At 42.9% G+C, this 27,120-nt stretch overlaps 1 protein-coding gene across 8 annotated transcripts; it reads right to left on the bottom strand.

Annotated features, from left to right (window-relative positions):
* Window positions 1-240: 240 nt before the first annotated feature.
* Window positions 241-16,103, bottom strand: TMEM171 (transmembrane protein 171). 8 transcript variants are annotated; one of them, XR_003989142.2, is made up of 7 exons: window positions 15,749-16,103; window positions 14,298-14,556; window positions 9,892-10,019; window positions 8,697-9,418; window positions 7,361-7,487; window positions 6,926-7,067; window positions 241-2,514 (listed from the first exon to the last, which is right to left on the bottom strand). XR_003989142.2 is itself a non-coding variant. In XM_030470100.2 (6 exons), exons 4-6 carry the CDS (start codon window positions 9,325-9,327, stop codon window positions 2,298-2,300), a joined length of 990 nt encoding a protein of 329 aa, XP_030325960.1. In that variant the 5' UTR covers window positions 9,328-9,418; window positions 9,892-10,019; window positions 14,298-14,556; window positions 15,749-16,100; the 3' UTR covers window positions 241-2,297. The 8 variants fall into 8 exon arrangements, 7 of the variants coding, with proteins under 7 accessions (XP_030325960.1, XP_030325965.1, XP_030325962.1 ...); XM_030470100.2 differs by lacking the exon at window positions 7,361-7,487 and having other exon boundaries at window positions 15,749-16,100; XM_030470105.1 differs by lacking the exons at window positions 7,361-7,487; window positions 15,749-16,103 and having other exon boundaries at window positions 8,697-8,968; window positions 9,127-9,418; window positions 14,298-15,370.
* Window positions 16,104-27,120: the final 11,017 nt, after the last annotated feature.

Genomic DNA, 27,120 nt, shown 5'->3' with positions numbered 1-27,120 from the left:
GCTTTTTTAGAAATAAAGTGACCCACACTGGAGACTCTGCAGTATGAGATCAAAACACAATCACCTTGAAGAAAAACAAGATCATGTTTCAGTTCCAGGGGTCTCAGCTCAATCCAACACATTCTACTTGATCCGTTTGGTCTCTCAGGTACATCTTGGGAACAACCGATAGAGCAAATTGCAGGCAGCACGAAAAGTTTAGTACCTACAGAGTTAGCAATTAGATGTGACTATTTTTTAAAGATGGTGACATATTTCAAGATTTATTTGTTTAAATACTTTCTGATGTTTAACCTTTGCAGCAAATGAGTGTTCATTTGTAATTCAAACAATAAACCAAAGCCAATGTGGGTCTTTGTTTGCTTAGGATCTTTTCGGTAAAATACCCCAGCTTTTGTACTTGCTATATAATAGTACAACAAACCCAGAGAGAGAGAGAAGCTCCTTTGACATGTGCAAGGCTTTGTATGCATGCATCAAGCAGGCCAGCGGGCACCACTGTTGGGTTAAAAAGAAAAGCTCAAAAAAAAAAAAAAAAAAAAGTAAACCATAGCTTGGGTTACAGAAGGCATTCAAGGAACAGCATCCTTGAAAAACTCACTAGGTAAAAAACACTTGAGAGAAAAGAGGACAAAACACCTGCTGGCTTTTGTGGATCCCCTTTCTTCATATAGACATTTCCCATGGCTGAGTCATGCCAGTTTAATCAGCTCCCACATACTAAATCCCTCTCTGTGCTGCGTTTGCTCATTACTTTGCACGCATAAGCTCCTCAGCTCTATTGCTGGCTAAATATACCTTCCTCACTGGCTGGGTTTGTTTTTGTGTGGCTGCACAAAGGGCTGCCCTAGCACAACTGAGGGAACAGCAAAGAAGTAGAAATAAATGGCCGCATCCAGGAGCTCCTGAACATCTTTCTAAAGAACCCTGCAGGTGAGAGGCATGTTCACAGAAAGATGACAGGAAGCAATCACCTTGCCCTGGGCACAGGAGGGAACTCGAGTAGTTAAAGATTGCACTCTGTTACAGCCATGTTCCCTGAAATTCAGCAAGGCAGAAGACAAGCTGAGGTGTAGCTGAGGTCCCAGAGCATGCAGGTGTTGAGTGTCAGTTGAACAAGAGAGAGATCACTCTTGCAATTTTAATGCTGGTTAAGTTTACCATGCTGAACCAAGCCAAAACGGTAGGTCTGACACCTTCTGCATCTGCGCACAGAATGAGGTCTTTTTCTCAAATGAGTTCACAGCAAGTCGTGAAGTGTTAGCAGCAACTCAGTTCCTGACAATTATCCTTACCTACTACAAGCAAATCCCTCAGTTCAGGAATAGGTGCAAACAATGGCGTAATAGAACCAGAACCTGTTGTCATTCCACCCTGAAGGCAGGCAGGTACTGCTTAGGGGCTGCACAGGGACACAGGACCAGAGGGCTGCTTTCTGAAGGGTCTGTCAAGTGCTATGTCAGTTAAACACATCCACTGCATGCTTTTCCATGAAACTGCCTCTCTTGCATTTGCTGATAAGTAATGTCTGCACCTGGAAGATAGCATGCTGAGTGGTACTCACTCTCACAAAATAAGCACTCCTTGTATAATCCATGAATGATGATATATGTAACAGCTGCATAATCCCTCTGAAATCAGTCATTATCACGGTTAAACTGTTAGCCTATTAACTATCCTCAGTATTGCTTTAGGGCTCTTAACTGCTGGTTAAAACTGGTTTTCCTAGGGATTATACTTGACATAAGGACCAGAGAGGGTCTAAATTAAGCTATGGAGTGTTTGTTATCAGGCAGACCAAAACCTAACCATTTAAGTTCTCCATAACATAGTTGCTCCCAATCTTAAACATCCCTTTTTGTGATGTTCTCAGAGCACATATAAAGTCAGTAACTTTGCAAACCAGGATTTTCCACAAAAGTCATACAAAAATAGAAATAAAAACACTTCCTAATTATTTCTTTTTGAAGCTCCAAACAGATTTAATTAAAATAAAAAAAAAAGTTGGTCTCTACTTAGCGCCTCCATTATATAAAGAACAACTAAAAATAGAAACTGAAGCTGTAACAGAACAAGATGAGCATTTAACATTCTTACAGTGAACTGAATCCCTTCAGACTACTTGCTCAAGAAGCCCAGCATTATCTAATATTCCTTGAAACCTAAATTCATTATGTTTTTTGATGAAAAATTAGACACAGCCAACATTATTGGTTTTATTATAAAATGTAAATAAATTCAAAAATTGTAAATCTGAGTATACAATTTAATTTAAAAATTAAGTCTAACTGACTCCTTTATGAGCTGGTGTCAGATGTGGCTAAGGAAATAGACGAAGAAGACAGAGAATATTCATTATTTGTTATTGATGCTTTTTCTTCATATTTTGGAGGCGATTCAGAGGAGAGGTATAGCACTGGTAAAATATCTGAAGGTGAGCTGCTTCCAGAAATTGTATATATGGTTTCATAGTCTCTAACAGCAACTGTTCTTTCATCATCTGCAAGCTGTGCTCTACAAAAACACAAAACAGCATATTAGCATAATTCATTTCTCTACAGTGAGTGAAATTCCACTTGACTTACATAAACATACATGTATGCACACGCTCCCTAAAAATCCCTGGAGCGAAGAACTTGAATAAGCATTAGGATTTCATTCTCTAGGCTACATTATGATTCATATGAAAATCCTATTACTTCAGAAGGGAAGGACAAACAAGCTCTTTTCTAGCTTTTCACATCACCAGTCACAGCCTGGCATATGGGTATTAGCTGCTTCTAGCAGGGCTATCTCACAATCTTTCTAAATCTTCTTCTAATCCTTAGCTCCTAACGTATCTTCCCTTTTGTAGTTTATCACGTATATGCTGTCCCCTTCCCTTATGAAATTAGAAGACTTAGAATTGCATTGCAAAAATCACAATCCTTAGCCATTTGAGATCTTACATGAAAGGCAACTTGAAACTTAAAGGTCTCCAGCAACCCATGACAGACATAAGGAGTAGCAATCCTGCTCAGAGCTGGAGAAACAGAAGTAATTGGACTGACAAGTTCCCAGTGACAGTGAAGGAGAGCAGCCAAATAGTCACTACCCTCCTCTGACCATCGTAACTGGATCCCCATCAGTTGTAAGCGCATGACTCTGGTACCCTGCTCATCTCACCCTGGAGCTGGCTGGCCCCCAGCACGTTACTTCATCTGCTTCCCAAGGGAAGGGAAGGGAAGAACTCCTCATTCCTCATGATTCACTCCAAGAACTGACACTTGCCTTTGTGCATACATCTGGTCACCCACCAATACTGTGAGGAGGAGGAATACAGAGCATCTTGTCTTCAGTGGTGCTACTGGTATGTGAGCATGTGTGCTTAAAGGAGAGAGAACATACTACAAGACGAATGCTGAAGTGCTATATAATTGACTGCAGTACAAAACCAACCATGTCTGGGATCAGACCATGACTCAGCTTCCTACAAGCTCTCTCACCCAGCACAGCCTCTGCCACAGCACTTGCTGACAGAACATGGAGCAATGGACTGAAAAAGGAAATCACATTTGCCTAGTAATCACCCACATATGAAATGGGTATTCCCTTCCAGCTTGGGGATCTTCAACCACGGCACTATGTTAGAAGGAACAAGGCCCCTGCTGCTCTTCCATGAAAAGGCTTGGGAACCAATTTGCAGTAGCCAAGATGCTGTGGCCATGACCAAGTGCTGAGCCATGGGAGAGCATGATCAAGTGAAATACCCAGAGACGGTATCAACTCAAGGGGTCTCTGTGAAGACCCTGGGGAGCACTGAAGGGCAACAGTTAGATCACCACCAGCCACAGAACACTGAAGCAAGAGGTCAGGGTTTCAGCATCCAAGGCTGAGGTCTTTTGTCCACCCCACTAGAAACAAGCTAGGCTACAAACTGCCTCTTTGTGCATGTGTTCACAAGACAGAGAAGTCCAGACAAGCAATCAACAAGGACTGAGTTGATGTGATCACATACAAAGTTGAGAGCACAAGAACTGGACATTCATGAATTGAGGCAGCTGATCCAGCTGCAGGGGATTTTGTAGGAGAATAGATGAAAGAAAGAGGGGTCACCTGTATGTGCACCAGCACAGAGAGCGCACAAGAAGTGTGAGGAACTATTGGTTTTGACATTCCCCCACCACCCTTTGTTTTTCCTTTTTCAGTGCAAGATGTGCTGCTTGCATTCTTTCACAGCCTGAAGTTTCACACGGCCTGTAATTACAGGGTAGAGAGCACCTGTGTCCCTCAGTTTAGTGCACTGTACTTCTACAGACAGGTGGTACAAGAGTCACTCTCTCTCCCAGATGCTTGCAAGGCTACAGCAGAACATGCATGTTCCTCCCAGTTATCCACTCCAGCCTGGTCTTCTAATGTATTTACACAATGTTTTTTGAGAGTGCCCTTAGACCATATCTGAATTGGCTGTCTCAGAGCTATTGGAGGTCCAGGTTCACACTCGGGGCAAATAATTTCTCCATATACGTCCATTTGCTTTGTGTGTACATCTGGGATGTACATGCCAGAAGGGAGTTACAGCACATGCTAGAGCTCTAGCACAGACACGCTCAGTGTGATGCCTAACTCTAGGACTAGCAGCAGCTAGCATTAAACACCTTTCAGCTGTGGACACTTTAACCCAGCCCAGTAAGAACACAGATAGTTCATGTAAATTCTTTGCTTCTGCAGCAGCAGTTTATTTTCTCTCCTGCTTGCTCTGGGCATCCTTTAGCTGCAGTAGTATAGCTCTGAGAGCTGATACATTTCACCTGCGATCTGAGAGCAGGCAAAGACTTTTATACTTAACAAAATAAAATGTTTCTTCGCACAACAATTTATCCCTGGCCGTGAGAGCCACTCATGGCTCTGTATGGCTCATGCTCTCTGTAAAGCACTTTCACTTGATCAACCCAACATCATCTCTTACCTACAACTGCCCTTGCGATCCTGAATTGGCAGGTGTTTAGTGCACTGAGTAATCAACAGATTCTCACCAGCTTTGTACAAAAAGTACTTTATCTGAAACAATTTAAGTGGAAAACCCACAGCCCATGAATTGTGTGCACAGCTAGGGTTTATTAGGCTTTGTATCCCTCAGCACAAGTCATAAACCTCAAGCTGGACCTCAGTCAGTGGGAGCCAAACACTGAGTGTCTCCCTTCCCTCGGTGGTATGTAAATGACCATTTTATTTTGTTTGGGGGCTAGTCCCACTGTGCACTAGAGAGAGTGCTGCACTAGTAGTCAAGAAAAGTGAGTTGGGTTTTGATAGAAGTGTTTATTCTATGTTAAAAAAACCCAACACAGTGTTTCTGAGAAAAGGTGGAAAGACAGTCTGGCTTGTAGTACTAGCAACAGAAGGAGGCATCTGCTGTCTCCAGCAAAGATGGAGAGAAAATGTTTGGAGAAGGGCACTAGGAAGTTGAAGACAGTATGAGGAGCTGTTGACAATGACTGACTGGAGAACAGTGCCTTGGACAGTGGGGCTGAGCCTCAAGAATCCACCAGGTACACTTCAAAGGATGACTGAAAAACCACAGACATGGCTGCACACAGTGCGGTAACAAGAATAAGCACCATTGCTAGCACAAGTATCCTCCTCCTTTGGCATTTAGGACTTTGGCCAGGAAGAAGGTTCATGCTTGTTCACTTCAAAAGGAAGATTAGCACACATGAAGTGTGCGACAACAAGCACATAGCTAGGCATGGAATACACTGCCTCGTGTGAATAGAAAAACCTGGAGTACAGTGGAAAGCTATTAAAGCAATGGACCAACAACTACTATGACTGGACACAGTCAGGCAGGCTGGAGTTTTTGCTGCAATGATGGTGCTTAGGATGCTGTAGGTGCAGTCTTGTAAACCAACGTCATCCAATGAAGAAGTCCCACACCACCTACTGACTCACAGATCAAAAATAAGCTGACATAGGACCTTCCTAAAGGTAAAGTCAAGTCAACTCTGGATCACGAGAGGCCTGAAAATGAGTTGGGGCTCTAGGCATGTGGCATCGAGCTCTTCTGGCCAGATCTAGTTCTGGGTCCTAGTATGTGGTCCCTGCAGTGTCTCTTTCACCTTCAAGTTAGCAGCCCACTGGTGGTAACCCACAGGGGATAAATAACCCTAGAAGTTCTTCCAGTGTAGACAACTCTTCAGTCACTTGGCAGCTCTCCCTCCCACAGCCTGGTAGTGGCAGCATCTGGTAAATCAGCTGTTCTCAACCTATGGAAGATTGGCTGCATGGGTAAGGTACAACACCTTGAGATGAAGTTGGCATTGCAACCTCCCTTTTAGAGCTCCTCCTGCTCTTCTCCTGCCATATCAAGGTATCCTTTTATCTTGACACACTGCCACAGCTGGAACAAGACAGACCAGCACAGCAGGTCTCACTTCCTCAAGGCAGTAAGATAATGATCACAGAGGGAACAGAAGCCACTAAAGTGGAGTTGCCAGGGTGACAGGGCCTGTGGATAGGTGTCATTAAGGGCTCACTGCATTGGCTCTACAGAGAAAAATCTTGCAGTGTGGGTACCATGACACTGAAGCACTGCTGTCAGGGGCACCTGCTCTTGGACAATCTGTGGAAGAAACCTAATCTGACTATATTTGAAGAAGACCACTGATCTAACGCTTTGTTTTCACTTCATGGAAATTCTTTTCAGTCATAATAAACTGGTAAGAATTTTACTCCCACAGAGGACACTCTGTGTTTTGTGGTTGCCCTTTTATACCAGGATATTTTAATGCTATTTCAATTAAGGTATCTGAAGCAAGTCCAATGACACACTAGAAAACTTTGTAATGCCTAGCAGAGAGTTAATTCATAGTGATTATTTCAGAATGTGGTCTTGGATACCTTGAGAAGCAGCTCAGATTTCCAAAGACAGAGAAGAAAAGAGTCTTACCCATCACTGAAGATAGAGTGGTATGGTGGAGGATTTTCACTTGTAGGCAAACCACCTGACATAAGACAATGTGTTACAGTTGGTGACACAGGATCAGCAAAATAAGGAGGTGGTGGAGGTGGGAATATCATTACAGCATCACCTAGGGAAAAACCCCACCAATTACTACCTCTGAAAAATTGAGCACCGCTGTTTTTTCTAACTGTATCCTAAAATATTTCTTGTCTTTGGAATTACTTTGTCTACCTTTTAAGATAAACTGCAATGATCACACATACAGAACCGTTATATTCTGGGCTGTTAAAGTACATTGGAGGTACATTCAAAACCAAAATTATCCCAAAATAAAGATGTGGCACATTCACAAATGGAAGATTTCATTTTGAAAATACAGATGGGGAGGGGGAGTTTTCCATCTAGCTAAGAGACACAAACCTCTTCACTGTTGGCTGTCTTCAGAAACTGGAAGTGCAAGGCACAGTTACTGTTGGCTCACTTCAAGGGTAGGCATTTAGTTTTCCTCACATATCTAAAATAGTGCAGCTTAAGTTTCTCCACAGTACTGCAGAGTTATAAAAAAGTATTCAAGTCATATTAATACCACAATGCTACTGATGCGTAATTCACCATTAAGTATACTGTGCAGCATATCTGCTAATTTCAACTTTATAATCTAAGAGCTTCAGTTTTTTAATTTTTTCCTTAAACAGAAAATTTGTATCTATTGGTTACTGCACCATTTATATCAATATTCACAACTGCCTGGAACCTTTCTTCCTTGGTAATTTGTCTGCAGGGACAGGTCAGGGAGCATCAAAAATATTGAGGAAAGTGGGGGTATTTTCTAGCTGAGTCACCACTGTTCCAGAATGCCACAATGTCAACCAGACCTCAGCCTTCAGCCTTTCAGTTTTCCTCTTCCTGATGGAAATATAAAAGGAACCCACTAATTTTGCTTTCTTGCCTTTAAAGACAATCTGAATTCCTTTATATGACCCTTTGACTTATCCTGGTGTGTGGAAAACTGACTTTACACCTTCACATTTTCTAAGGGTCACCAAGTTAGAGGTCTGTACACTGGTTTGATAGGCAGAAGGAAAAAAGTTTTGCATAATGAATCTCAAGTCCAGCCAGTCAGATGACAGGCAATATTATGATTGACTTATCGTTTCTGAGAGGCAGAAAGTTATCAGAATAATCTATATATAGAATGTATTCATGGGATATTAAAAGCAGTGGTATATGCAAGGGAGCATTCCCTGCCAACATACCACATTTACTCAAACACTGCGCAATTACAGAAGCATTTCACAATTACGTCTCTGACCGATGGAAGATGTGGCCATGATTAAAAGAAATACAACACACTTCTTATAAATCAGATTCTTCTGTTTAAGGGGTCAGAGCTTAAGGCTAAAATAAATCTTAAATATAGTCACAGAAGTCAACAGACCTGTGATTTGCTGTGTCAGCTACTCTCTCTGAGAAAGGAAATGGAATTGGACTCATTTGTGTGGATTATGTGGCTTCTTTTGCGCAGATAGTCAGACCCTTTGTTCTCTCAAAGGTTTTGCCTTTGAGAAAAGGTAACTGAACTGATCTTACAGAAAACATATGAGACAAAGCAACACTTTTCTGTTTTGGCTGGTTTGACATACCAGAACTGACATGCTTAGACCTCAAATAAGTAATATTCAGAGGTAAATAATTAGTGGGAAAAAAATCCTTATTACTAATTCTCAAATATAAAGTTCACACATTATTTACCCACCTACTGTAACCTGAAAAGGTTCAGGCCTCTGAGGTTGTTCTTCACTTTCGCAAGATTCTTGGCTGAGATTTAAGTTTTGTTTCTTTTTAACATGAGCTATCACGAAGAAACACAACCCAGTGAGCACAATCAAAGGTCCCATGATTTGAAGTGACAGGAATCCACAGCCCTGGAGGTCCACATCAGAACTGCCGGTGTGGTTGAGCTGTATGGTGTGCCAGCTGGGGCTGCAGCCAGGAACCCAAATGCCCAAGATGCTAATTAGCATTCCACTAGTTAAAAACAGGAATCCAAATATGAGAAACTGGGCAAACTGACAGTTCCCACGACAGAAAACAAGGCTGTAAACCTGTTCATTCTGCAACTGTCTTTGTCTTATATACACCCTGGCCCTTGATCGTGCCAGTAAAATACAAACCAGTCCACTTACAGCCAACACAGGCCCAGCAGCCTTAAGGACCTCGTTACAGTCACTGAACGTTCCAGATGGGCATGACTGTAGAATAAAGACTGAAAGCAGGAATCCAGCGCATAGCAACACAGCTCCACAAACAAAAAGGAAAAAAATAAGTTTCCCATGTTGTCCATTATTTCCTTCACCCCCTGGTGCAGGAACAGCCACTGGATACATTACAACAGAATCTCCTCAAGCAGATGGGCTGGGGTTTTTTTGTTTGATTGTTTTTCCTGTTAGCATTAAGTGGCAGAAAACTACAGTAGATCTGTGAACATGAAAATACACAAATCAAAATAAGAAGAAAAAAAACCAACAGTGGGACTAGCTACATTACAATATTTATTTCTGCATTTGCTACTCAGCCTATATTGTATATACTTGGTCTATTTTCTGTTTTGTAGTACTTCCATTATGGATTAAAGTGCCTAATTCAGTTTGCTGCCATTGAATGCTGATGAAAAGACAGAACCTGCTTTATAGGTAGACTGAAAAAAACCCTGCAATTGCTGCTGCACATCTAAATGAATTGTTTCTTTAGATACACAGTCTTATGATTAAGGGGACATTATTTTCAAAGGCTGAATCTGGGGAACAAGGACAGGCCACCTTTCCCCTTGAAAGCAGAAAGCTATGGGAAATTTCCGTAGTGAATGGCAGAAAGTGACAGCTCTTGAGAGAAAGAAACTTAATGCATATGAATATTGATGATTATTGGACTTTAAATCTTCTAATTCATACCTTTTCAAAGCATACAAATCTTGCTTCTCCTTCCACAGGCAATAAAGGCTTTTCTGTTTCTCTCCTTAAATCAGCTTCTGGTCCTATACAGCTTCAAGAGTAAGCATACAGAAGATTTTGGTTCTGTTCTGAAAAGACATAAAAAAAGAAAGAAAAAAAACAACTTAAAAAGCCATACTAAAGACTGTGTACTTCATGTCTCACTGATTCAATACTTAGAGTTTGTAAGAATACTGCTCCCACACTTTCTTTTAACTTCCTGTACTCCTGAATCCTTTGTCTGTGCTCTAAGAAAGCTTTAAAAAGAAATATAATAAAGGTGGCTCCTAGAAGGCTTCAGAACCCAAGGGAGTCTAGATTCAGCAGTAAACCAGAAGAAAATAGAAACTAGTACTGAGGCTAGTCCATATGGTAGTACAGATGACAAATCTGCTGGATGTGGAGAAACTGGGACAGGGAAAGCCTGACAAAGTTAGGACAGAGTGCCATTCAATGAGCTCTAAGGAAAACAAAAACAAAAATTATTTCTGACATTATGCACAAGGAAGTTTGTGCTGCTCTGACACTCTGGCCTACAGGCATCATATGGACATCTGTACTCTATACTACAGTGACTAGCAACCATGGAGATCTCAGGTCCAAGTGGCTACATCCATCAAAAGCCAACCTGAAACCCAGGAGAATTTCAGACTATGGAAAATAATGTCTGGATGGTCCACCAGAAAGCTGTTCCCTACCTATCAAGTGTATGAGTGAGTTATATGCACTCATATTGCAGCGTTTTAACGCTGCCCTCTTCCCCTCATCCACAGCCTCCCATGACAGACAACCTCATCTATTACTTGGTGGATAATATCAGGATATATTGGATATATCAGGAAGGATATATAGGGACTGGAGGAGTTTGTCACAGATAGAAGCAGGGAATCGACTTAGTTACTGTTGTTAGTTAGTCAATCTTCAGACTTTCCTCTACCAACTTCCATTGCCCTGCTACTAATTCAGATGACTAGAAGCTAAAAGTCAAGTCAGATTGACTCCTCCTTACATATGCCTCATAATAGTTATTCCACAAGAAAAACAAAGTATTACATGATTTCTGGAAGCAAGCTGTTGAACATGTGTCAGCCACAACAAGCTTCGCGTCACTCCCCAGTAACTGCAGTGCCCCACTGGGATGAAAACAAAACACAACCATAAAACCCATGTGTCACTCGAATATATAATTATCTGTCTGCAGTGCAAGGCAATCTATCCAGTCATTTTACTTAGCCACTTGTAAGAGTAGGACCCAATTAAGTAACTGGCTGAGCAGATACATGAATGATGAAGTTATTAGATATATTCCTGCTGAACATCAAACCAGACTGCCACAACAGCATGGGAGAAGGCAGAGAGCCGCATGCAGGTAAAAGGCACAATAAGGGCTAGGCTCAACAGGCAAGCAAACAGGCTAGAACAGTAGCAGCAAGAAGGCCACTGCAGGAAGAAACAAAGTCTCCCACCTGGCTATCTTGAATAGCAAAATCAAGGGACCTCCCTTAATGCATCCCATTACTGTGGTCAATTAATTTGTAAACTGTGCCTGCTACCTGTTTCTTTACTGTTCTGGATTCAGTCTATCCATCTACTAAGACTGGTTCGAAAAACTGCTAGCTGAGGTTCCCTTGGTAGAAGAGTCAAAGTTTCAGTCTTGGAAAAAAAAAAAAAATGGTTATAAAGAATACTAAAGATAGGACAGTATGTCACCAAAAAGAAATTAGAGAAATTATGATAGATTTCAACCTGAAGACCATTAGCCAAGCACACTTTCAATACTGCATGAGCTGGAGTCAGTTTGAAGGCTTTACTTCTGAGCAGAGAAACTGGATTAGTTTGGTCACTCTTCCTTCCTTGATTTCACTGGTCTTGCCAAAGTTAATACAACTGTTTCTCATAACTGCATATAATCCTTCACATCTAGGAATTTCCCCATGTTTATAATTGATCTGAAGTGGCTAAGATTTACTGTTCTACCAACAAATGCACAAAACTGAATAAAGGGCCTCTGAAATACAAAAAAAAAAAAAAAAAAAAAAAAAAAAGAAAATCCCAGCAAAGCCCAGTTTCAGACTCAACTGTCTTGAGATACTTTTTGCTGAGGCACATTAACCATTATAACAGCAATAATACACTATAATTAGAGAGAACTCTGAATCCTTCTTTCGTGTTTCCCTCTAGGGAAGAAAATATGGACAAGTTCAATGAATTAGGACAAAAGGAAATAATGAAGGGAAAAAAATCCAAACATTTAGCCCCTCAAAAGAAAAATCTATAAATTTGTTCTCATTACTCCAACACAGTGCCTGCTTCTCTTCCACCAATCTTATTGTTATGAGATTAAGTTAAAACACACATTAGAAATGAAGCATGCGTGTATTTTCTTAATTCTTTCAGGCCACAAAAGAAGGAACATTCAGAACAGTCTGCTGTGACTTTGAAGATGAAAGCCACAGATTTAATGCTGCAAAATCCAAAGGAGGACTAATTTTCATTTATGCTACCACCAAATTTCAATAAAAAACCCAGTGCAAGATTAAGCTTTATTTCTTGTGTTTCAAAAAGTATTTTAAGAAGCAAGCCTTATATTGACTACCTGCTTGAAATACTTCCACTAAATCTGATATATGCAAAGGCATATTGACATAAGGGAATCTTCCCTTTATATTGACCCAAAGTCTGAGAGCAGACATGGAAATACCAGGTCAGAAACTGCTAGATCTATTAGTGTAGATGCAGTTAAGGATGAGGAAAGAGAGAATTGGAAACATAGCTTGTAAAGGAAGTCTGGTTATAAGCTTAACTTAAATGATATAGTGCTTTACCCTTTTGTAAGTCTGGCCCATGCCAGGTATATTCAATAGGAAACAACATCACAATCTCTTGTCAATTTTCTGTGTAACAAACACTTGCATTACAACATTCACATTATGAACAACTCCAAGGATTTTAAAATACAAGTTTTAATGATGGAACAAGGACTTTCTGCTTGAACCTTCAGAGTTCATATTGTCCAAGATTTCCACTGCAAACACCAGGCTATAAATTTACTCCTCCTTATTCATATGAAATTTGATAGCCAGGTGCAGTCACATGAATTCAGGAACTGAGGATTAAAAGAAAAAGGCATTGGAAGAATTAAAATGCTGCTGTCTCTCCATTTTATGTTTCCCAGAAAAGGCCCCATTCCTGCTCTTTCGCTTGCAAAAGCACCCAAATCATTTCATGCAGAAGGATCAGATCTAGTCTGTGTTTTTACTTCAAGAACTGCAATACCCTGTCAGTTGTACTCCACAATGGAAACCCATTAGAACTCACAAGCCACCCTTTTCAAGATTTCTCCATTTAAGTGTTTTCACCCATACTTTCAATTTCTGAACTGCTACTGGGAAGTTGCCACTGCGATTGTGGCTGGGTGGTTTTTGTTTGCCTTTTTTTTTGGTTTTTGTCTTTTTATTTTTTTCCTTCCCAGGTTTCAAACTAAACCATGACATCCGACAGGACAAGCTACCTGGAAGGAAAAGTCCTGTCAATTTCATTCAGTTTAACTTCAATATCAAAACATGAATAGCTCTCCATTTCCTTTCATTCCCTGTATCCAATTCCTTCCTCCATTCATAACTCCCTCTGTAACCATGTCATTTTCTGTTCTTTATCATATTCCAGTTTTCCCCCAGATCGCACTCTGAACTTGACATTCAGTAGAGCACCCATCCATGAGTACAGCTGGCTAAACTGCAGTAATTGGAGTTCACCACCTTCATCCTTACAGTACTCCCTCCCCACGGTGTTTTTAACCACTTGTGTTAAGACCTAGGGCGAAATGCCTGACAAGATGAACAGTTTTCTACTTTCAAGCAACATTAAGACTACAAGTACTAACAGGTTCTGAGATGCTAAACATAACCAATCTGACCTCTTGTGTACACACCCTCTGATCAGTGCCCAACAGTGCTGTCATCTCATGGAACATACAACTTTGGTAACCCAGGAGGATGATATCCCTAAGCAGGGAGTGGATGCCACAGAAAGAAACTGCCCATATGGGCTGACAAAATTATTGTGTCAGCTCACACTATAAGAGTAATGCTGTGCTGTTATTTACAACCACTGAAGGGCAGAAGTCAATGTCTGGAGAAGTGCTGGAAAGCAGCTACAGTAGGAATTTCCAGAAAATGGGATGAATCCTGCCAGTCTTTAGACACATGTGTGCCAGGGATCCTTCTCACCACAAACCGGCAGCCAGGGATTCTGACCTCTGCCAGGCAGAAATGTGGTCTGTGAAGAAGCTGCCAGCTACCATCCCTGTGGGCCACAAGAGAAAAACAGCTACTGTAAAAGCTGGTTCGCAAATGTCCCCAACTCACTTTGGCAGGGAAGAAAGTCCTGATGACACAGTTGGATGTGAGAACCCCAAAAGGATGTCTGGACACAGAGGAGCTTGCAAAGCAAGTTTTGGTAACCCGTTGGTTGGATGCCATGCAGGTAACTAGGCCAGCACCTAGATTCAGTAACAGGCTCTGAAGGTTCCCATGCATGTAGGTGGTATGCTTTTTACAGGACACGCTGGTGGACCCAAGAGCTGGGACAAAGCAGCTCCTACTTTCTCCAGTACCTCCAGGAAGGCTGGGGAGAAGGTAGACAGACACAGTTAAACCCAGGGCTGACATTCTTCAAACACGTAACACAAGACAGAGCAATTTCTGGCAAGTTCAGGGAAGGTCTGTCCCATGAGGCTGATGTACCTTAAAGTTGCAAAAGGCACAGGCAAATCTTCGAGAGGATAGGACAGTGACCATCAGGAAGATGTAAGTCTCCAAAAGCTACCCAAAGCCTTCCTGTCCCGGTTTCTTGAGGTTGGCTTGGAGCATTAAATCACAGCCAACTCACAGACAAGCAATTAAGCTGTACTCCATCTGGTAAATACAGCATCCCATGGGATAACCCTCCTCATGCACCAGCCCATCAGCTATGCTCTCTTCTAGTCGCCAAGTCTTTTAAGTCACATTAAGGTCTTCAGCACGATGGATCATGCCTCGAGAACACAGCTCCCATGCTGTAGCAAGGAGTGGTGCAGGGCTGCTCATCTACCCACTCCTGTGAGGGAGCAGCACTTGGCCCGTGTAGGGCCAGCCCACCACCCCAGCGAGTGCTTTCGCAGCTGTATGCCACCAGGAGTAACTGGACCATGACATGTCAGCAGAATAATTTGTAGAGGCCCCTTCAGAGACATCCCATCCTGTCACTATAATGGCGTCCAGGTCACTCTATGGGGAAGCAGTCTGCGGAGCGGTGGGCTCTCCAGGGAGATAAAGAGGCTTTCCTTGCCGCAAGATGTTTATGCCCCAGATAACCGGGACGCAGGGGCACGGCCCGAGCCTCCACGCTTGAGGGGGGTGACAAACACACGCATGGCAGCGGCCGAGCCGGCGGCCGGGAGACACGACACAAGCCCACCCTCCCGCCGCGGCCGCCCCCCGGGGTCAGTCGAGGGACGAGCCGCTCTCCAGCCGTGCCGCCCGCCGACAGAAAGCCTGCCCGCGGGGGTGCCCCTCTCCGCTCCGCACCGCACCGCGCCGCGCCTGCCTCCCGTCGCACCGGCGCTCCCAGGCTCCCCACCGCGCCGGAGGCGCAGCCGGGGGCCGCTCGCTGTTTCCGCGCCCACCCGGTCGCTTCCTTCAACCCGCGGCGGAAGCTGTGACGGCCCCGGCAGCCAGGGAAGCGCCTCGTCACGGCAGCACGGCCTCGGCGCCCGAGGGTGGACAGCGCGGACCGGGAAAAGGCCGCCGGCGAAGGGCTCTGAGCGCCCGCCCCTTACCTGACCGCGGTGCAAAGGGCTGCGGTGGCGCGGCCGGCGACGCTATTTAAGCACCTTTGCCAGGCAGCGCGCACCTGGGCGGGGCAGGGCCGGGCCGGGCCTAGCCGAGCTGCGCCGCGCCGCGCCGCACCGCACCGCACCGCCCCCGGGGAGCGTGCGGCGGCGGTGGCTGCTGCGGCACCGCCTCCCCTGGTGCCGAGCGCCCCGCCCGGCGGTGGCCCCGGGCGCCCGGCGTCGCCCTTCGGCCGCCCCGCCCCGCCGCAGACAGGGCGCTTCCTGCCCTCCCGCGGCCCGCAGGGTGGGGGCGGCCGCTGCCGGGGCGCCTCCATCGCCGCTTATCCCGCAGGCCAGTGGCGCCCGGGGGGTGTGCCGGCGGGCGGCTCCGCGATGGGCTCTGCCCGCGCCCCTGACGGGTGAGGAGGAGGAGGTGGGGGTGCGAGGCGGCGCCATGTTGGTCACCGCGCCCGAGGCCGGCGCTGGGGTACCAGGGGCGCTGCGCCGCTGTCAGCCGGCCGGCAGCGGTGCGGGTGTTGGCTGCGCGGCGGGGAGGCCTCTCAGCTGCGGAGCGGAGGCGCAGCTCCCTGGGCAGGGCCGTTGCGCCTGTCCCTGGAGGCGTGTGGCCGTGGCCTGGTGTGCCTATGGAATACCGCTGGCTTCACGGTGAGGCGGGTCAGCAGGCCGCTTGGGGAGGTTGCGCCGCACCTTCCATTCAGGAGCTTTTCCTGTAGTCGCTTTAGCCTTACCAGCCTTAACCTTCTGCACGCTTGGGAACTTGACAGGCATTAAAGGCAGGCCAAGCTTAGATGGGACTAATTTCCTAGAGTCATAGAATGGGTTGGAAGGGACCTTAAAGATCATCTGGTTCGGACTCCCCTGCCATGGGCAGGGGACACCTTCCTCTAGACCAGGTTGCTCAAAGTCCAAGCTGGCCTTGAACGCTGCCAGGGATGGGGCAGCTACAGCTTCTGTGGGCAACATGTTCCGAGTGCCTCACCACCCTTAGAGTAAAGAATTCCTTCCTAATGTCTAAGCTAGATCTACCCTCTTTCAGCTTAAAGCCACTTCTCCTTGTCCTGTCACTACAGGCCCTTGTAAAAAGTCTCTCTCCAGGTTTTTTGGAGGCCCCGTTAGGCACTGGAAGCTGCTTTAAGGTCTCCCCGGAGCCTTCTCTTCTCCAGGCTGAACAAGCCTAACTCTCTCAGCCTGAGATGAATTTAATAGAAATTCATAATTTCCTTCAATGACCGCCAGTTCAGGCATTGGAAATGGGAGAAGATACTTGCTTTCTTGCTTGCTAGGCGCAGGCAGGGTGCAGGAAGAAGCTGGCTTTGGTAGCAGAGACAAGAGCTTTGAAGTGCAAGGAGCAGCTGTGTGAGAGGACAAGGAGCCAGGGGAGGAGGGTTGGGATGTGCCACATGTAAGCGGGTGTAGCAGTGGTAGGACCTGAATGACAGTGGGACTAAAGCTGCCCCACTGGTTAGGCAGAGCCTGGTAGCTGGTGAAGTGTGAGGGAAGCCATTTGGGGTTATGTGAGTCAAAACAAGGGGAACCAGAACAGGGATGAAAGGTGCAGTGATGCCAAGAAAACAGATGGCAGGAGGAAAAGAGAGTGAATTAAACTCTTGCTTGACAGGTTGATAGTTTGGTTAGACAGTGAGATTGGAGGGAAATGGGATCCATAGAGTTTTGGAGGGGATCTAGATTTAGACAGAGAACAAGGGAAAACTTGGAATTCACTGAAGAACCAAAGAGTGTATGAAGATGCATGTGGGGTGTAGGAAGGAGCTTGTGATGAGCTGTAAGGCTTCAAGGTTTCCAGAGCTTATAGATTCCTGGATGTTAGTGGCCCATTGCTGTCTCGACTGTTTTATGTCCCAACCCAGCTACCACTGACTGGAAGGTGGACTTCAGTTGTAAAACACTCATATGCTGCTTAGGGTAAGGAGAGACTGGGAAGTAATGACTCCTGTACGCTGTGAAGAGTGAAGTATTTTAGTAAAGAAGAAAAGCAGGGAATGAAAAAAACAAAAAGCCTGAAGAAAACAGAAGATGAGCACTGCTTGTTATGAACACACGCTGAAGCTGAAGTCTTGCGAAGAGTGAGAGTATCAAAAATGTTTAATCAGGCTACTTTACAATGTGTGACAACAGTGACACAGGGAGATTTAATTATGTTTATGTAGCAGTTTTATAATACCTGATTCTGGTTCTGTTTTTCTTCTAACGTAGAGGTCTGATAATAACAATAAAAAACATTTATGTGGTGCTCGTTTCTATATGACGTATTTTGTCAGGCTAAGTGTTCTTCTGTTGTCTGATACCATTAAATGATTCAACCACTACTGTGCTCTCTTCTCCTGTTATGTAAATACTTTATTCCTTTTATGTAAATACTTCTCGTGCCAAACCTGTCTTAAGAATTTAGCTTTAAAAAAAAAAGTCAGCCTTGACTAAAGTTAACGTGTTTGCTGGCCAGCACCTACATGCAAATGGTTAATGATTTCCCTTGCCAAAGCTTGTCATCAGCTTTTTCCCTCCATCCACCACTTGTGTTTCTTGTAGTGTTGGGCTTCAGGATTTGACACCAGTGATGAAAGAAGGGATTTCAGGAATATCATTCTTCAGTTAGTGAGATTCTGGCTCAGCCTGGTGTGCGTTTTCAGTGGATTAAGTGGATGTTGATTCCTGTCAGGACTACAGTCATAAAGCTGTAATCTTGAGACATATTTTGTGATTTGAGAAGATTTTTTTTTTTAACTACTTTTTTAAACTTTCAACATAGTAACTGTTTAACTATGAGAAATGCGTGTTTTAATTCCAGACTGTAAGTGGCAATACTTGTCAAAAATTGAGGTAAAATGTTTTTTGCCATACAGGAAGGTACTGTGAGAGTTGTTTGTATTAAATCTGGATATCATCATGTGACACAGTTTTTTGGATGTTGATGCTAATAGAGAAAATAAGTATTTTGGAGTGGCATGGAAAGCAATCCTGGAACTATGGAAAGCTACAGTACGTTTGCACCTGGAGTATGGCAGGGAACCCAGAAATACCAGAACGTTACTGCTTTTGAAATTATTTTTGTGGTCAAAGTCAGTTACGCTTGTGGAGACACTGCCAAGAAGATTTTAGGATGATGGGCAGAGAAATACAGTTATTGATAATTTATTGGTTGGGAATTAGTCAAGGCTGCTTTGATGGAAGTCACTACTTATGGCAATAAACTGCGAAATGATCAAATACGAATGAAATTACTAATTTCATATTCCTTTATTTTTTTAATTAGCAAACATGCTTATAAATGGCAAAGCCATTTATGTGGCTTGGATTGTTTGCCTAATGATGGCCTCTAGAAATGGGGTTGCAAGTGCAGTAAGACTAAATGCTGGTCTTTTCTAGAGTAAAATTCCACCGTGTAGAAGAGATGTTAATCTGTTATGAGCAATATGAGGCTGGTCAATAAAATCTCAGCTGTTACACTAATTTTTCTTTTTTGAGATTAGACATGCGAAATACTGGGTGTGCTGGGATTGTGCTTCAGTTCAAAACACAAAATACCATTTGCAGGACCTGTTCAGATGTTTGAAAACACGGTGAGAGAATCCAGACTGTCCTAAACTGTCCTGATGAGAATGTAACCACTGGAGAAATACCTAGTGTTTGTAATTCACAGCAGTTGGGACTTTGTTCTGTTTTTCTGAAATCATACAAGATCTTTGAGTAAAGGCTGGTGCTATTTGCTTTGTTTCAGTTAGAGCCGACCTTTTATTAGTGTACTTGGAAGCAAGAGCTGCTGAAAAATGCATGGAAGTAAATAGTAAATTTTACTTTATAAACTGTGACTTGCTTGCTGTGATGTTGAGGGCCAAGTGAGAGAATGGTTCAGAAGTCAACAGCAGTCCGGTTCTCCAGCTCTCATTGTGTACAGCCAGTTCACAGCAAGAACTTTGTGTGCACAGAAACTGCAGAGCTCAGTTGAATAGCAAAGAACTGTATGTTTTGGTTTATTTAAGTTCTGCTTAACTTAAAGAGCTATACTTAGAAATATGAGGATATAAAAATGTTTGTTTTATTAGAATTGTCAATTTATAGGCTCAGAAATAACAGAAGCATTGCTGCCAACATTCAGTAAGCTTTTGAACCAACCTTAATTAACCCTGAAATAGTTCTTTGCAGTTTGGCAGATGGCTACAAAAGAGCCACAGAAAAGAGTATCATGCTGGCTGTACTGGAAGGGAGGGTGGACTAGGCATTGACACCCTCCCCCAAAACAGCCGCTAACTGGGCCTGTGGTGGTGTGCTCATGCAGCGTACCCTAGTGACCTGTGAAGAGCATTCCTTCAGGAGGAACTGAGAGAAGCCCGATAACAAAACCAAGATGACTGTTCTCTTCAGGGCCTGGGCAGGGCAGGATTCATGACTTGTCTGGTGGTCACTGCCTCCTCTTCATAAGTCTTTCCCACCCTCCTCTCTCACTCCGCTCTAAAAAGTGTGTGAATGCAACAGTCTTGCTCAATATTTCTGGCACTAAATCATAGAACCATGGAATGGCTGGGGTTTAGACCTTTGAAGGCCATCTAATCTGACCTGTCTGCAATGAGCGGGGACATTTTCAACCAGAGCAGGTTGCTCAGAGTCCCGTCCAGTCTGACCTTGAATGTTTACAGGGATGGGGCATCTGCCTCACCTCTGTTCTAGTGTCATACCACCCTTATTGTAAAAAATTCCTTCCTTATACCTAGTCTGACTCTACCCTCTTTTAGTTGCAACAGCCCTACTTTTCTCCGTCTTTCTTATAAGCCCCCTTTAAGTCTTGAAACGAAATTAAGATATTTAAAGAGAAGTGATTAAAAATTAATAACATTCAAGCAGGTTATACATTAACCCCAGTAAAAGTAAAACAGCTTTTTTTTTGCCAGGAGAGCTGGACCCATATCTCGCATCTGAATCTTTTGTTGGGTTTGCTTATCACACATGCATTTTATTTTTAAGAGAAAGGCATGTCAGATACTTCAGCTGGTGGCACTGGTAACCCTTAACCTGTTGCACTGCTCTGTGATGGCACTGGGGTCAGGAAATGAAGGTGAGCCCTGTGAACGCTTCTACATGTTGCACCTATCAGTATAGGGTAATTTTCTGTTCAAGAGTTCATCATCAGTGCTCTTATTTAAAAGGAGCACATGGCCAGTATACACTTAACCAGGAGAAAATGCATTTTGATGGTGTGTCATTGACTGAGTTCAAGTAACTTTTGAAAGTAAATGAGTAAGTAAGTGGCCCCAGTCTAGGAGGAAGGACTAAGTACAGTGAGAAACACTGTGGTGTTACACTTTCCTGGAGAAACTCTTCACTACATGAAAGGCGTTGAGGTGCTGGTGTGTCCAGAGAAGGCCAATGAAGCTGGTGAAGGGTCTGGAGCACACATCTGATTAGGAATGGCTGAGGGAAGTGGGGCTGTTTAGCCTGGAGAAACGGAGCCTCAGGGGAGACCTTATCGCCCTCTACAACTACCTGGAAGTTGTGCCACGAGACATTTAGATTGGATATTAGGAAAAATTTCTTTGCTGAAAGGGTTGTCAAGCACTGGAACAGGCTGCCCAGGGAAATGGTTGGGTGACCATCCCTGGAGGTATTTACAAGATGTGTAGATGTGGCGCTAGAGACATGGTTTAGTGGTGGACTTGGCAGTGCTAGGTTAACAGCTGAACTCGATTATCTTAAAGGGAAAAGGTAGGTGAAGACTCCAGGAAAATCCTTGGACAGAAAGCAACAATATTCTGTCCAAATAAAGAAGATCTAAGCATGTCAGTGTGAAGGGTAGGGAGTGTTGTTTCTGTTGTGGATGAACAAGATTTAGGACAGGATATAGAGAGGGGTAGTTTGGACTAGGTGAAGCTCAGAAGTTACCTTTTGGTAGGAAATTTAAGTCAGTCTGAAGTGAACCTTGCCTCCAAAACTGTTTACTGTAGGCAGATATGTCACACTGCACTATGTCTTTTCCAGTCATTGTAGCTGAAGTAAAAGATGCCAGATACCAAGTTTTGTTGAGGTGGAAAACAGTAAATAAAACCAAAGTTTTACCTCACTATGCCATTGAGGTCAAGAGAGTAAAATCAACCTTTCTTCAGAAAACTTCTTTTTTCAATAGATGAAAAAATCAAAGGAAGATGTTATGTATGGAGCTTCAATCAAGTGGGTATGAATAAAAGGAGGAAAAGAATAAGGTGAGAGTGGTAGTTAAATAGATTTTCAGTGAATTAACAGACGGTCCAGAAAGCCAGGATAGCATGGAGGAGGTTGTACTGGTAAATGGGGGGTGATTGGTTCTAAAGAAGTCACTCTTTTTTGGACGTTTTTGTTGTTAAAACCCACATTTTAATCTCTGAAGAGTTCATTAGTTTGGTAAGATGTCAGGTCTTTGTCGCTGCTTTGAGCAGGAGAAATGGCTAGATGATCTCCAGAGTTTCTTCCAGCCTCAGTTCTGTGATCCCATGAAGATCTGCAGATTTGTTGTCAGCAGTTCTACCCCTGGATGTATCTCAAGAATAGTTCAGAAAAGTCCTTAGTTATCCCAAAGTGATAGGAGGTTTTTTTGTCCTTATTTATATGATCCTAAGTCTGTTACTGCCATTTCGTGTGATGATGAAATCTGGCATTTTTTTTTTCCTCCAGTGTTTTGTCATCTGCAAAACTTTGGGTTTTTTAACATGAGGTAACTGGAAAAACATTAAATACTAATTCTACAGGAATCCACCAGAAATGTGCTTATATTTGATTCCCTGCTTAGTTACATCTGAAGATTAATTTTTCAATAATCTGTCATGTTTTTGCATTGCTCTAGTTGTAAGCCAAAATGTTGTGTACTGCTAAATCAGGTATCTTATATAAATCTATTTTTCCTTTGACCCTATTATTATTATGATCCAGATTTTCAACCTGATCGTAAATTAGTTTAAGACTGCTATTCAGTACATCCATCTCTGATACTAATTATCTTAACTGTATTTTAATTTTCTTACCAAGTTCTATATTAGTTATTTGGATTGTCATCTTTTTTCTTTTTTTCTTTTTTTTCTTTTTTTTTTTGGTAATGGTGAAGTGTTAGCTTTTTCTTAGTCTTCAAATACTTTCTAGCATTTTAAGACTCACTGAAATAAAAATTAATGGTCCATAGTATGGCTTATTCAACTCCCTAAATTCTTGGACGTTGTTATCTGATCTGCTGGTTTAAAAATATTTAGCTTTACTAGATCATGTGTTAGCATCTCTCTTTAGATACTGTTGGATTGCAAAGTATTTTTACCATGTGACTACATAATCTAGATATCCTTTAAGAAATATGGCAAAGTGTTTGTCGATCGCTTTGCTTTCTCCCTGTTTTGTGTTCTTACTGGTTCTGGCATTTCCAGCTAGTATGGGTCCAGCAACACAGTGGAAGTGAAACATTTTTGTTGTTGCTTTTCAGAGCAAACTCCTTTTTATCACTCCCAGTTAAACATTCTACATGGATTTTCCTACCCCCTGTGTTTATTTGCTTTACTTATCAATCTCTTGCAGTTTATGACTTCAGGGTTTGTAGCCACTATTAGGAGAAGTCTTCTATTATGTCACTGGAGCCAGCTGGTTTTAGTTTCCCTCTCTGGCTGTGGTTTAGTGAACAGCTGAGCTGTTTGTTTTGTCGCTGCCAAAAGGGGGAGATCTCATTCCCTGCCCCTTCTCTGCAGTTAGGTTAAGGATTCCTGTGCCTGGTGTTGGCCAGGCTCTGCTGCAAGCTGGTTCAGTTGGCTTAACTTACCACAAGGATTTTCTTCTCCCCCTCCTCCCCTGCTGCATTTCATGTTTATCTGGTTGGTGAGTTGACTGAAGCAGATAATGATGCATGCCAGAGCTGGTACAAGGTGGGGTGGGTGAAAACGGAGAGCATGGCCCATGTCTTTTGGCAATATTGAACTGTTCTACCGGCTCATCATGAAGCTGTATCTTAAGCCAGTTTGGTTGCTTTTAATTAGTGTAGGCATCTCAATCATGGGATTATTGCTTTATGAGCATCTAGACAATCTAAAAGTTGACCTTTTGAAATACCGCATGCCCATTCTGTTTGAACCTGGTTATAAACAACAAATGCAATCAAGTAATGGTGACTAAGTTGTCATTAATATTTGGTTGTGCAGTCCAGGCAGGCAGCTTAAGATGAGGTGTAATTCATGATTCTTTGTTTGGCAACTACATCAGAGGGTGTTTCATTTACATTTGTTTCTGTCCACAACCTCTATGCTTCAACCTCCAGTCCTGACCTCAATACGGGGCACTGCAAATGAGTTGCACATAATCTGCTCACAGGCAGCAAGCGTGGGACCTTCTGCAGAGTTTAGGACCCTCATAGAAGCAAGCAGCTGCTATACTGCAGATTATCAGAGCACAGAAATTCTTAACTCAGGAAAGTGACAGGCCAAAGGGAGCTTCTTTTTAGGTTGTGGCAACTGTTGGCTTTTCCTAACCATCAGTGGCAGGAGAAGCAGGAGACTGTGCTGTTGCTGCCTACACAGGGGACAAACTGCTTCCTGAAACACAGGTTATAGTTTTCCTCTTTTCAACCAAAAGTTCTTGTAGGACTGTTTTAAGCTGGATGATCCTTTGGAGGAAAGGCTAAATGGTATTTACCAAAAAACCTCTGAATTCTAATGTGTGTTTTTGTGACATCTTTTGCGGATCAGCTGGCAAAAGTGCTGCCACCTTGAGCAATCTGGAGAGGTCATAGCTCAGCAAATGGGGATATAGGTTCCCTGCTTCTCCCTCTAGGGAAGTTACTGTTGCCTGGAAGCAAGGGTGGATGCTTAGGTGACGTGTGCTACCCACGTTCAGTCAGCGCTGAGTGCAGTAGTGCCAAGTCGTAGCTGTTAGCTACGTGGAGACAGCAGCACTTCTTGCATGGGAAGACATCCTGCATGTCCTCCCACAGAATTAAAGACACAACTTAAGTTTTGAGATGGTTGAGGATTTCCTCAAATATCTTGCAAAATGCCAAGAGAATAGATGTAATGGCCATAAATACATATTCTCCCCCTTAATGTGGGAACACTAAAGCCCACATCTGGTTTCCCATGTAATTTCCTTGTTCTGTCTCCTGTGAGTATAGTGTTTGCGTTATATTACCTATATAAAAGTTATGTAAAAGTTTATATTGAAGTTATGCCAGAGTAACTGTGTGCTTGTCTGAGGTTAAGTTTCTTGCCCTAGATATGCAAGATGCAATTCTTAAATCAAGCAATCGCCTGCATTTTAGACCTTCAATAAAATGAAATTATTCTATCCTCTCACTAGAAGTGGACAGCCAGCCTACTGTTACCAAGTGACTCAGAACATGGAGTTGTGATTTCAGCAGGAGAAAAGCTGCAGCAGGGGCAGGGAATAGACTGGTGAGACTTTGGAGAGATGTCAGCAGCAGAGATGACAGATCACAGCCTGCGGCACTTCTGTGCTCAAATACTCAAGTACTTAGCCTGTGTTGTCGATCTGGGAACTGCTCAGAAACAAGAAGGGGCTCGTAAACAGAGGCTGAGGGATTCTGACATGCTTAGTCAGGGGACAAAAGTTGTGTCTCTTCAGACTTTGGTTCTCTGTCAAAATTCACAATCCTGTAAGACTCCAGAAAAATAGAGTGCAATACATGTGGAAGGTAAGTAAATTTTTGAGCTTGGGTTGGTGTGATTTGATTTTTTTCCTTCCCAGGTTTTATTGGTACATCATGCCTGGATCCAGTGTCGTATCAGTACTAACACTGGGGCGGCTTTACTACTTCTGTATTGGTGATGGCTATTCATATATCCTGCCAGCGACAGGAGTGGGAAGTGGAAAGGAATGGTGTGGATATTATATGAAGAGTTTATCTCATTACAAAGCAGGAGGGGACATCTGGAGGGGAGAATTAGCAGTTGTTTTAGAAATGTGCTGCTTCATTTAACCATGATGAAGAAAGAGTTGAGTCATCACTGAATTTTGAGTCATCAGAATTACCACTGCTAACTTTCTGGAGCAGAAAACATGACTTGGGAAATGAGGACTTCAAGAAGGTATGTTGGGTGATGCTAAGAGGAAAAGTTTAATCATAAACAATGCTGAAGTTGGCATGATTTATGGCTTGTGATTACTAACCTAACTTTTAAAAAATAAAAAGCCGAGTTCTAATAATTAAAAAAAAAAAAAAAAAAAAGGGTGAGTTAAAGAACAAGGCTTTTAAAAAGAAATACACCTGGGACAATGGCAAACAAAAATCATACTTTCAGTTATAATAATTACAATAGGCATCCCAGATTTAAAAACAAAAAGTTGATTCCAAAGGAAGTGAAAGCAGCTCCAGAAAATGCAGAATTTGAGTATTAAATGTTTAATAAGTAATCCAGAAGAAGTCTCTTGTGTTTTTAAGAATATTTTAAAGACTGTGTACTTTCTGTTGTTATTGAATGAGCTAAGGGGGAGCTTATGTAAAAATCAACATGTCAGCAAACATTAAGGTCAAACTGAGTTGAGAAGGAATACTCAGTCATGTAATAATATGCAGAGTTGAAGGTAAACATTAAGTTTTCAATTAAGAGGCCTGGTAATCGGTCCAATCAAGGGCACCACACAGCAAATATGTTATTTGCTGCTTTAGTACCTTGAACTGTTTTTAGCTTGGAGGAATTTTTTTATCCTTGGAGGAATTCCTGAGTTTTTTCTTCCATGCTCTAAAGTAAAATTGCCCTTTCATGACAACTGAAATGGAAACCAATTATCTAGCAATTCCAAGAAAATAAAAGGTACACAGATATTAAGATGCCTATCTTCAGCTTCTCAAACACACAACACTTGAAATGTAATCCTTTTTGGCATGCTGCAAGACCTTCCCTTCTAGTTAGATAGCAAAATCTACCACCATTTTAACTCCCATGCTGTTCCAGTTGATAATCAAATATCTTAGCTCCTTCAGATACCCTACATAAATATTACTTGGCAGTGGTAGAGGTAGTCAGTTATCCCTGAAAAACTACATGAACGCGTACTTAGATAATCACAAACCTGCTTGGGCAGTATAAATCGAGTTTATAGTAGTTGTGAGTAGTACATGGGCACTGGTGTACAGTAACAAAAGTCAAATGTTAACGGAAGTGCCAGAGCAGTGATGTCTGACACTTCAGGTTCAATGAATACTAGAAGAACTGAGCAGCCTTATACCCTTTTACATCCCTAACTGATAACTGAGGATGCTGGGGAGATAGAAAGAAAATGGATTGTGAGCTCTCTGTGCCGTAGCCTATTCTTTGGTCATTGTTGAAGACAGATGGGCTAGATGGATCATTCCAAACCAACCATACATATTCTGGGCTGCATCAAAA

This window comes from Strigops habroptila, chromosome Z, assembly GCF_004027225.2.
Source record: "Strigops habroptila isolate Jane chromosome Z, bStrHab1.2.pri, whole genome shotgun sequence".
Classification (NCBI taxonomy): domain Eukaryota; kingdom Metazoa; phylum Chordata; class Aves; order Psittaciformes; family Psittacidae; genus Strigops; species Strigops habroptila.
This window is presented reverse-complemented; position numbering and strand designations above follow the sequence as displayed.